Genomic DNA, 12,549 nt, shown 5'->3' with positions numbered 1-12,549 from the left:
CAAGAATACCAATTTACATTGATAACAAGAAAAATAATCTGACCTGAATTCTTTTTCAAACACATGTTCTTCTCAGATCTGGCTTATAGAAGTGCAGCAGCAAGCAGGCAAGCCTAGGTTGATATAGTTCCCGTACTAACCGTTATAGTAATGTGTAAAGGCTTCTTTTTGCTGTTGGCTGTAAAAACATTTTCCCAATATAGTGCCAGCTCCACCCTGATTGCTTCAATCATTTTCTTCAAGTTCTGAATCCTCAAATCCTCCAACCGATCCACTTCTAACTGTAGCTGCAAAGGGGAGAACTGTCCAAAAAGTGCTTCTCTTTTTTCTCGAGAACAGATTTAACATTAGTTTTATGCCAAGTTTCTTCTGTTTAGTCAAGCCTCAGTTTAGAGTTTGATTTCACCTAATCATCTACCAAGTTTTCAGGGCTCAAATTAACAGGCAAGAGCACTGGCAATAAAAGGTTAGTTCATAATTCAAGGTATTCAATGACTCAAAAGTATGTTCTAAGATGGTTTCTAAGAATGAATCTATAAAAGAGGGACACTGGGGCAGCTAGGTGGCACAGAGGATAGAGCTCCAGGCTTGGATTCAGGAGGACCTGAGTTCAAATCTGGCCTCAGACACTTGACACTTACTAGCTGTGTGACCCTGGGCAAGTCACTTAACCCCATTGCCTAGGCAAAAAAATAAATGAAAAACAAACAAACAAATAAATAAACAAACAAATAAATGAAAGACGGTCATTAGTTTCCTAAGTCTTCCATAATTTTCAGAGGATAGTAAACAAAACCCAGAAAGTCATAGAGACAAATATATGGCCTCCTTGCCAAAACTGATGGAAAAACATAGAAACTTCTGTTATAGAAGTTGACAATCTATGGTATACACACCAAAGATAATGCATCCCATTCCCCTGGCACAAAAGATGTCTCACAGGTCAGAGGTCGGACAGCAACAAGCAATCCTTTCTTTCTGCCATGTCTGACACACTAATGAAAAGAATCAGAACCTTGACTTACCAAGACAGAAAGGTTGCCCATGTCTGGCCTATTATATTTTCTTACCACTTTTCTGATCATGGCCTTTGGCCCAGTGATGGACATGGCCAGAGCTTCTCTCTCCCGGGTAGGTATTTGTAACCAGAGCCAAAGTTCCCTGATTCGACAGTGTAGCCCTTTACACACAACTTCATTCTCAGCTTTTTCCTTTTCTAGCTGCAACAAAGAAAATGCATTCCTAATCAAAGTAAAGTACCTCCTTTTAAAAGAGAAATAGCTGAAGATGTTGAAGCAACAAGGCAGAAGACAGGAGTGGGTGTCTGAAATCTGATCAGCTGAAAAGAGAGTGAATTAATGAAAACAAGTTAAGGACTTCCAATGCACCAGGCACTAGGCATCTAAATACGAGCAAGCATGGCAGTCACTGCTCTCAAGGAGCTTATGTTCTGATGTGGTAAGGTAACACATAAAAGGGAGGCAGAAGGAGGAGAGAAATGCGTGACTGGCAACATGGTTTGGAAATGGTTGGAAGTGCTCTGGAGGCCTGATAATTCCAGGACTTCAGGCAACATATGACATAAGTTCACCTACTGGGGCAGCTAGGTGGCACAGTGGATAGAGCACCGGCCTTGAAGTCAGGAGGACCTGAGTTCAAATATGGCCTCAAACACATAATACTCACTATCTGTGTGACTCTGAGCAAGTCACTTACCCCAATTATCTCACAAAAAAAAGTTGACCTATCAAGAGCCAGAATCCTAGGGACAGAAACCACATTCCAGTGGCAAGGGGTTGAGGCAACATGGTTTGGAAGTAGCTAGGAAGTGAAAATTGGCTAGGAGTTGGGTTCCTGTTTAAGGCCTTTCAGACAATAGTTCAGTGTTGCTTCTGTTTGTTTTAGGGCTTTACAGAAATATTAACTAGAATCCAAGGCAGCTGAGCAAGCTGGTGAAAAAGACTGGAAGCTTACTATAAATAAAGTTCTATCAGGAGCCCACAGGTGGTGAATGGGTGGGAGCAAACAACGATTCACCAAGAGTTAGTTACAAGAACAAAACTTCCCACAAGTTTGAAGAACATGGAGAATTTTGTAATATGGAGAATTTTGTGATAAATGGAGAAAATAACATGCCGTTTAGCTGCCAGTGTCATGTGTACATGCACAAACTGCACGTTGGTCCCCCTATCAGAGGATACGGTAAAAGGGCTAATGGCATACCTCTCTCCAGGTATTCAGCAAGCATTTATTGAGCACCTACTAGATGTGAGGAATAATTTTAAAAAAGAGTGAAACAATCCCGATTCTCAAGGAACTTATATTGCAAGGTGTCAGGGCAAATGAAATGTTCCTGGAAAGAATGAGAAGAAGTGCTTCAAAAGAGAATAAAAACAGCAAGAGGCATAACGGAATACTATCCTGTGTGGGGAGGTTCATGGATGTAAAAAAGTGACATGGCAGGGGAAAGAGGGAAAACTTCATCGTTTTGAGCTCTGCAATAGATAACAATGCTCTTTCCACAGAGCAAGGATCTTGACCCCCTCAGAGGCAAGCAGCTCTTTGTATTCTGCTCTAAAGGAAGGATGATGTGCAACTGCTGTGTCGCCAAGAGAAGAGTTCTAATTAGAGGAAGAAGAAATTGGACTTCCTGCTGAGGGGGGGGTACACTAACCACAAATAATTCAGAGGTAAATTGAATATATAGAAACATTGTGGTAATGGCTAAAGTATTAGGATCAGGAAGATTATCAAGTTCACTTAAACTCTGCCTTAGTTTCCTCAAGAGATTTGTAAAATGCTCTGTAAATGTTAAGGAACTGTATAAATACAAGCTATTATCATTATCACTGCCTTCTTCTAGCAGTTCACATAAGGATAAATCATAGTGAGAAAAGTGGCTCAAACAAACATACCAAAGTCTAAAGTAACTGGTGAATATGACAGTTAAACCATCATTAGTGATCTCTTAAAATTACTGAAACAGAGATACTACAAAATTGGAAATCAGCAGATTTCCCAGTTTACCCTCCAAAACAGGATAGTCTTCAAAATATGTTAGTAAACTTGACTTTGATGCCTGGGAAAATTCCAGAATGTATTTGAAAAAAAAAGATTCTTTTTTATCATGATCTTGACAAACATCAACAAACATGGATATTTCCATTAAATAAGGAACAGAAAAAAGGATTGTGTAGGAAATTGTGTATCTCTATCACATACAGCTTATTTCTTCAAATATATATATATACATATATATATCAAATTCAACATGATAGTACAAGACGGCCATGCTCCCTATTGAAATTCTCCAACATCTGTCATTTTCCTTTTTTTTGTTAACTTGCCAATGTGATGGGTGTGAAGTAGAACCTCAGAGTTGCTTTAATTTGCATTTCCCTAGTTATTAGTACAAGACAGCTAGGTGGCACATGGATAGAACACTGGATTGAGAATCAGGAAGATTCATCTTCCTGAATTCAAATCAGACCTCCGACGCTTACTAGTTGTGTGACTCCCAGCAAGTCATTTAACTCAGTTTGTCTCAGTTCCTCATCTATAAAAATGAGCTGGAGAATTAATGGCAAACCGCTCTAGTATTTTCCCTAAGAAAACCTCAAAATAGAGTCATAAAGAGTTGGACATGACAGAAATGACTGAACAACAGCAACAGCACAATAATTGGTGATTTGAAGCATTTTTTCATGTGGTTATGTAGACCATTTGTCATCCTTCTAATTTTAACTGCATTTTGTTACAATTTTATGGAATCAAAATTATCCATTTCCATGGATCTTCTATGCTCCCCTCTATCTCTTGTCTGGTCTTGAACTTTTCACCTAGAGTTGAGAAAAGTGTTTTCTTCATTTCTCCTCTAATTGATTTATGATGGGACCTTATATATCTAGGTCTGTTCATTTGGAGCTTGTTGAAGTACATGGTGTGAGATCTTGGTCTAAACTTGTTTTCTGCTAGACTGTTTTCTATTTTTCTCAGTAGTTTTTATCAAATACTGACACCTTATTCCAATAGTTGGGGTCTTTGATTGAATATCCCTATTTTATCCTCTACCCAGAGAACCATTTCTTATAACAACAAAATCAAAATGAAAAGGGAAAAAAAGCATATCTATAAAATTAATGGAAAAAGGTGTGGTAGTGAACATAATGAATTTGAAGTGAGAGGACTGAAATTCTAACTCTGCTACTTACTGTCTGTCTGACTTAGGTATGGGCCTTCCCCGTGTCTCATCTGTAAAATAAAGGGTTTGAACTAGATGGCCTTTACCTATAGATCTATGATGCTATGATCCCATCAACAGTCTGGCAGGATATGTAATGCTCCATATCCATAGTCCCACACCTCTGCAAAGGGAGGGAAGTATATTTTCTCATCTCTTTGAGAAAAGCTTCATACAATACTTACATAGCATTCAGTATTGTTTTTAATCTTCCCACTTACATGATTGTAGTCATTCTGTATGGTTTTCCGGTTTCTGCTCATTTCACTCTGCATCAACAGTTCATGTAAGTGTTCCCACAATTCTTTCAATTCTTCTTACTAAATTCTTCATATTCATCATATCTTACAATGTAGTAACATTCCATTATGTTTTTGTACCACAATTTGTTTAGACATTCTGCAAATAACGGCTATTTTGTTTCTACTTCTTTTCTACCACAGAAAGTTCAGCCAACATGGCTGATGTGAAACTGTTTCACAAGACGTTACCTGTATAGTTGATATCATATTACTTGCTTTCTCAATGGGTGGGGGAGGGAATTTGGAACTCAAAACTTTTTTTTAATATTAAAAATAAAATTTTTAAAATTTAAAATGAAAAACAATGTTCTACTCTGTATAAGTTGTTAGATATGGAGTTTTTTTGAAAAATCGTTGACTTCCTTGGAGTACTTACTTAGCAGCAGGATCTCTACATTAAAGGGTATGAGCATTTTAGTCACTTTTTTCCCTCAGAAATTGTTTTCTTTTCTTTTTTTAAGGCAATTGGGGTTAAGTGACTTGCCCAGGGTCACACAGCTAGAAAGTGTAAAGCGTTTGGTCTGAGGCCAGATTTGAACTCAGGTCTTCCTGACTTCAGGGCTGGTGCTCTATCCATTGCACCACCTAGCTGGCCCCCAAATTTTTTTTCAAAATGATTAAACCAACTTTACTGTGCTTCTTCAACAGTGATTATTCCCATATTTTGTCACCTCTGCCAATTGCTGGGTTTTCACAGAGTTTTTTTTTTTGAGGAAACCAGTTTGGAAACCTTAAAGAACTCTAGCAATGGAAATCATTATTGTTTCTATTTTGGTTACAAGCTTGCCACTTTTGTATAAGGCACAAAAAGAAAAAAAAACAACCTAAGTTTCTAAAGTTAACATGAAACTACTGGGCCATACTGAGTAAACCCACATGTAGAAATAAAGCAAACATTGTCGATGTTCTAGCCGCAGCTCCTTTCCAAAGTTCTACACTCAAGTTACTAATATCTTGAATTTGCAGCGGTATACCTGTGAAAGCAGATTCTTTAGGGCTGTTATGTTCTCCAGTGACAGAAAAAAAGTCTCGTCATCCTTATATACCACATCTCTCTCAAAATCCGTTTCTGGAGTGTGATCCAGATCTTCCATACAGAGTAGGATCTGCTTCTTTGCGCTAACAAATTCTTCCCGTCACCTTGCCTATAAAAGCAAATAAGTTATGAGGCACCTCAGAAGTGAGTGAAACACACAGACAGGAAGAATGTCAAGAAGCAATTATACCTTTGTTTCCTCCAGAGCTGCCAGGTGATTTCTGAACTGGTTCAGCTCCTCTATGCTGAGTACCGAGTCATTGTCAAGGCTGTATGGGAGCACACAAAGAATCTGACACAATTTGTGCTCTTGTTCTTGAAGTAGTTTCTGTTCTTGTATCCTTTCTTCTTTCTGTCTTTTCAATTCTTCTATCTGTGTTTGAAGATCGTTCTTTAGCTCCAAGATGGTAGTCTCCTTTCTTTCCTGTGCCAAATATCAGTGAATCAGAATAAAAACACTAAAAACAACCTTGCCAGAAGTAAAGGAAGGACAAGAGAGGGAAATTCTCAATTCGACTTATTTACAAGTTATCCCATAGCAACAGGGTTTTTTTAGAGTTTCAGAGGTTTTTCAGAGAGATTCCCATAGAAGAAATAAAAAGTGTGGATATATAAGAGCATCATAGACTGTTTTTAATGAAACCAGAAAGAAGCTTGGTTTTGGTTAGTTCTAGGATGGGTCATTTAGCTTTTATGTGTTCTTCTCTAGGTGTGAGAGCAACTTAAAACCTCTGCTTTTGCTGGCTTAGTCTGGATTCATCCACGAAGCTATTTATAGCTTTGTCACATCCCTTTCTTCTGCCTTGTTATTCCTCTCTACTTTCCTCCTTTTTTAAAATACAGTGCCACCCACTCTCCACTTTGCATCTATGTCAGGAAGATTCCAGTTGATTGGCACATCCCTACCTGTGATATCAGAAGTATAAAGTGATCAATAAATCAAGAATCATATAATAAAAACTTACTATGTGCCAGACATTATGCTGAGGATACAAAGAAAAAGCAAAAACAGATTCTGCTCTCAAGAAGCTTACATTCAAATGGGAGAGACAACATGTATATAAATAGAGAGAGCAAGAGAAATACCAAGTACATTGAAAATCTTAGAGAGGAAGGCTTGAACAGCTGGGTGGGGGGAGGTGGGGTGGAATCAGGAAGGGGGAGTCAGGAAAAGTCTCCTGCAGAAGTAGCTGTGGTAGGAATAGTAAGCTAACCTCTGTTTCCGCACGTTAGCCTAGTTTTTTCCTCAGACAGTAGTGTAAACATTTGAGATAATTGCTTGGCTTAGGGGACTAAAGAGTCATCACTTCCCAGTTACCTAAGTGCAGAGTATCGAGGATCAGCTCCAGAAGCTATCTGAGCAAGTTTCTCCCAGCTGAATCAAACCTGAGGTGACTCAATGCCTAACCTTGTGGAACACATCCTTCTCCTGCTATGCTAAGTAAATTTCCTTTGGCTACCTGTAGAATGATGTCCAAGTGTTTCATTTTGCTCTAATACTGAACCTAAAATTATCAGGGATCTGGCCTTAGGCAGGCCAAGCCAAGAATAAATGGCATAGTCATTCAGGATTGGAACATAAGGAGCATATGAAATAAGGGGATGAGCAATAAACACAGAAGGAGGTGAACTCACACTAGCAAGATTTCTGGTGATGCTTTTGGTGACAATAATAATAGCTAACATTGGGGCAGTGGATAGCACTCCGGCCGTGAAGTCAGGAGGACCTAAATTCAAATCCGGTCTCAGACACACAACACATACTAGGTGTGTGACCCTGGGCAAGTCACTTAACCCCAATTGCCTAGTAAAAAGCAAAAAAATAAAAAAAATAATACTAGCTAACATTTATATAACATTTCAAGGTTTGCAAAATACTTTACAGATGTATCATCTTACCCTCACAACAACCCTGGCACATATGTGCTATTATTATCATCCTCATTTTACATATGAGGAAACTGAGGCAGAAATTAAGTCACTTGCCCAGGGTAACACAGCTAGGATTTGGGGCAGGATTTGAATTCACATCTTCCTGACACCAGGTCTAGTGCTTTATCCATTGCACAAATTAGCTGCATCTCTAGATTCTTCTAGAGACTGTAGTTGCTTACTGTAAGGTACCTTTCCCTTCTGGGATATCAGAGAATAAACTGGCTGTGGCTATTCAGCAAGGAAAGACCAATGTGAATATACTCCAAACCTCTAACTGGTACCTGAAGATAAGTACATTAAAGGATCTCTTAGGCCTGCCAGCTGTGTTGCCCCTGTGCTCTATGAGCAAAGCAGATTTGCAGTAGCTTGAAAGATACATGAGATGTGAAAATTTAGAGCAATCTCCACCCCAAATGTTAATATGGACTATTTGTGCCCAACCTGTGATAGAGCTTTCTGAGCTCACATTGGGCTGAGCGGTCACAGTTGGACATGCTCTACCTTGACCCCAATGTAGTGGTGTCGTTTTGGTCCCCTTCAAACATGAAGGACAACAACCAACCAACCTAGGCCTTAGTTCTATGAGGGGATCTCCTCAAAAATCAGTTTACCTTTGAAGAAGCCTAGAGGGATTAAATTTGGGGAACTGAAAGAGATCTCCCCTCCACTTAAAAACAAGGACAAAATGAGAAGAATGTGTTGTGTTCTACCTTTACCGAGATGGAATATTTTGTATCCCCAAGGCTCACCAGTTGCCTCATCAAAGACCTACTGAAAGAATGCCCCTTCCAACTTTAAGGGAGTCAAATCTGTATATGAATAGGGGAAGAATGGCTTTTGGGAAAAGACTGAATAGCAGAATAATCAGTATCCAGTCCTTTAAGTAGATAAGGACAAAATCAGCAAAGTGAGGGTAGCATGATGGTCTCCAAAAAAGAGAAAATGCGAATCAAGACACAGATCTGGAATTCTAAGACTGTTAACATTTAAATGTGCTGGAGAAACTGTATTGGTTTGTTTAATTTGGCCTTTGAGTGGCCTTCAATTAAACTCCCTTCAATTAATCTGTATTATCTGACAATTGTGATTACACTATGGCAATAGAGAACTCCATTTGAATCTGAACCAGCTAGATAAAAATATTTTAATCTGAATGACCTCAATAACTGCCCTAACAATCTCTCCATTTTATATATGTTGATACAGTCTGAGAGTGAACTAAAGACTTTCTTGGTCTTTCAATTTGGATATCATCATTAATATTGGGATGTAAAAAGTAGAACATAACTTAAAAACAGAAGTCAATGGAGAAGAAAGAAATGCAGTGAACATATTTCTCTGCACAATAAAAACTCCTCTTTCTAATGATCACTTAGTTGCATAGAGGTAACAAAATGTTGTTTAACTCTCTCATATATCAACAGAGCCAGTGGCTGATTGAGCATGCTTCAAACATGTCATCAGGCTGTCAGTGTGGATGTTGGCCCTGATAATGTCATGAGGAAAAAACAAAATAAAAATAACATAAAAGAATCAAATATCATTTTACACTTGTAACAATGCATTAAATCTCATAAGGCTGTCTGAGCAGTTTTATAATGCATGGTGAAAATATCCTCTGTAATATAGGCAGAGTGATATATGACAGTAATCAGAGTGGAACATGACCTACGATTCCTCAGAAAAATGTTAACTACCTTGAGTCAACGTAAATAGCAAAAGAAGATACAACTATCCCCTGGGAAAACTTACACCGGACCCCAGGCCGTCCTGTGAAAAGTTAAGGAGGTGAATAGAATATTACAAAAGTTAGGTATGATAGACCTCTGGAGAAAATTGAATGAGGACAGAAAAGAATATACTTTTTCACGGTGGTACATGGCACATACATAAAAATTGAGCATGTACTAGGGCATAAAACCTCACAATCCAATGCGGAAAGGCAGAAATATTAAATGCATCCTTTTCAGATTGAATGGGATGTCCTAGTGAAGACTTCTCAGTGTAATTAAGGTAATGAGTTCAGAAGGTAGGATAGGGTTAAAGAATAGATTTCTGTAAGTTATTATTTTTTTAGTGCCATATATCAGTAGTTAAAATTTGTCTAGTTGTTAAGCCCTGGCCTGCCTTCTGATCTTATCCAGATGCACCTTTTGTCCCAAGCCCCAGAAAACCCTTAAATGTTCAAGTCCCCTTATCTCCCTTTGACAGGGTCTTATGCAGATGTCTTTCTGTTCCCAGCATTATCTGTTCAATCCCTGAGATCTTCCAAAACAATTGTAAATTATCTTCCTAACTGCACATTTTTTAAATTGTTTCTTTGACATTATCTCAACTAACCAAGAAATATAGAGATGTATACTATGTCCTTTGTCCTATGTTAGAGTCTGGCATGTGAGATTGTGAGCCGAGTTAACAGACAGCTGTGAGGGAGGGGGAATTGAACCTTCAGGGTTATATAAACTGACTTCTTCCTCTGTGGGTTGTCTCCTCTCATCAGAGCCATTGGTGTGAGGACACCCAAATCTCGAGATTTGAAATAATAATAATAATAATAATAATAATAATAATAATAATAATAATAATAATAATAACTATAATAAAGTACTTTCTGTTTCTTCTTGGACACCTCTGTGTTTTGTTTTATTTTTAATTTGCGTGGCATCCCACACAAGATCATGATTCATCAAAAATTATATGTAATAAATGGCCATGGAAAGACAGACTAAAAAATAATTGGAAAATAAATAATCTAATCCTAAAGAATGAGGGGGGGTCAAACAAAAAATCATAGAAACAATCAATAATTTCATTCAAAAGAATGACAATAATGAGACAACATACCAAAACTTATAGGATGCAGTGAAAGCAGTTCTTAGGGGAAGTTATAAATCTCTAAATGCTTACATGAATAAAATAGAAGAAGAGGACAGCAATGAATTGGTCATACAACTGAAAAAAAAACTAGAAAAAGAACAAATTAAAAATCCTCAATTAAACACCAAATTAGAAATATTGAAAACCAAAGGAGAAATTAAGAAAATTGAAATTAAGAAAATCATTGAACTAATAAATAAAACTAAGAGCTGATTTTATGAAAAAAAAACATTAAAATGGATAAAGCTTTTGTGAGAGATGATCTCTAAAAAGTGAAACCTCCTTAGGGGATCAATAGTTCTTGTTAATATTTCTTGATAGTTTCTTTCAAAACCCTCCCTGGCTCAGACCCTGTTTTTAAGCACATAACAGAAAGAATAAGTCCTGCCCCCAACCTGAACTGCTTGCCCTTAGCTTCCTGCCTTCTCTTGTCTCTGGGACAAGGGGAAAGGGTTAAGGAGGGAAATTGCAGTAAATTTCGTTTCCTAGGAATTACCTTACTCATGGGAATTCATCTCTAAACCGCCTCCTGATCACCACACCACTGCTACTTCAGCATTAGGTTTGCTAAATAAGGACATGTATGTTTGGATTGGCTATACCCTGTTTTCTTGCTCTTTGTCTTTAAATTTTCTCGCCTAGAATGTAAGCCCCCCTCCCAGCTAATGGGATAGGAAGATTTTCTTTCCCGCCTTGACTGTGAGCTCAAAGCCTAGCCAATGGGAAGAACAGCTAGTGGGTGGGTGGGGGTGGGGGGTAGCGTTAGGATCTATATAATCTGCTGAGCTGAACACACTTCTGCTCTCTTCAGTCGGTGCCATCTTCTGGATGCTCTGAGGAAACCCTTCTTGAGAAAGCCAATAAACAACTATTCTTTTTGCTAATATCTCTGAGTCTCCGATTTATTGGTAAGGGGCTTCGTACCCCACACACTTTGGTTAATTTAATTAAAAACAGAATGTAGAAAACCAAATTACCAGTATCAAAAATGAAAAGAGGGAATCCACCACCAAGGAAGAGGAAATTAAAATAATAATTAGGAACAATTTTGTCCAACTGTATGCCAATAAATTTGACAATCTTAGTGAAATGGATGAATATTTTCAAAAATATAAATTGCCCAGATTAGCAGAAGAGGAAGTAAAATATTTAAATAACCCCATCTCAGAAAAAGAAACTGAACAAGCCCTTGATGAACTCCCTAGGAAAAAATCTCCAGGGCCAGATGGATTTACACACAAATTCTATCAAACATTTAAAGGACAATTAATTCCAATACTATATAGACTATTTAGGAAAATAGGTGAAGAAGGAGTGTTACCAAATTCTTTTTATGATACAAATATGGTGCTGATACCTAAACCAGGAAGAGCCAAAACAGAGAAAGAAAATTATAGACCAATTTCCCTAATGAACATAGATGCAAAAATTTTACATAAAATATTAGCAAACAGATTACAACAACTTATCAAAAGAACAGTAGACTATGACCAGGTAGGATTTATACAAGGAATGCTGGGCTGGTTCAATATTATGAAAACTATCAGTATGATTGATTATATCAACAAAAAAACTAACAGAAACCACATGATCAACTCAATAGATGCAGAGAAAGCTTTTGACAAAATACAACACCCATTCCTGTTAACACTAGAGAGCACAGGAATAAATGGGCAAGTCTCTTAATCTCTGTTTGCTTTAATGCACTGGAGAAAGAAATGGCAAACCACTCCACTATCTTCCCCAAGAAAACCCCATGGACGGTATGATCCATGGAGTCATGAAGAATGGGACACAATTAAACAACAACAACAACAAATTCAAGTGACCAACAGGAATTATTTCTTGTGGACTTTGTGAGTCTTTGGTGCAAGCCATTGGGAGAAGTACTGGAAAGAACACCCTGAAAATGCCAGTTGCACTCCTGTCAACTCATGAGGGCAGGTGGGGAGTTGTAGTAGTTTTAAAAAGTTCTCTCTGTCTCTCTTTCCCCCTCCCTTCTTTTCTCCCCCTCCCTCCTTCTCTTCCCTCTCCCCTCCCTCTCTCTTCCAGTAAAGAGCCCCATGGCAAAAGATTGGGTAGTGGCATGTGCAGCAGAAACAGGCCCCCTGGGGCCCACTGTTTAATGGAATATAAAACTGACTTCATTACAATACCTA

At 38.1% G+C, this 12,549-nt stretch overlaps 1 protein-coding gene across 1 annotated transcript in view; it reads right to left on the bottom strand.

Moving 5' to 3' along the window:
* The window catches only part of LOC110204090 (protein regulator of cytokinesis 1-like), a gene marked incomplete at its 3' end in the record, with an annotated part of 42,107 nt that overhangs the window by 7,980 nt on the left and 21,578 nt on the right, over nucleotides 1-12,549 (bottom strand). The window contains 5 exon segments of the mRNA XM_078154280.1: nucleotides 141-194; nucleotides 197-287; nucleotides 1,071-1,220; nucleotides 5,517-5,687; nucleotides 5,769-6,002. Of these exon segments, the coding sequence (XP_078010406.1) occupies nucleotides 141-194; nucleotides 197-287; nucleotides 1,071-1,220; nucleotides 5,517-5,687; nucleotides 5,769-6,002 (700 nt within the window).

The sequence above is a fragment of the Phascolarctos cinereus genome, unplaced genomic scaffold, assembly GCF_003287225.1.
Source record: "Phascolarctos cinereus isolate Bilbo 61053 unplaced genomic scaffold, phaCin_HiC Scaffold_100;HRSCAF=641, whole genome shotgun sequence".
NCBI classification, from domain to species: Eukaryota; Metazoa; Chordata; class Mammalia; order Diprotodontia; family Phascolarctidae; genus Phascolarctos; species Phascolarctos cinereus.
This window is presented reverse-complemented; position numbering and strand designations above follow the sequence as displayed.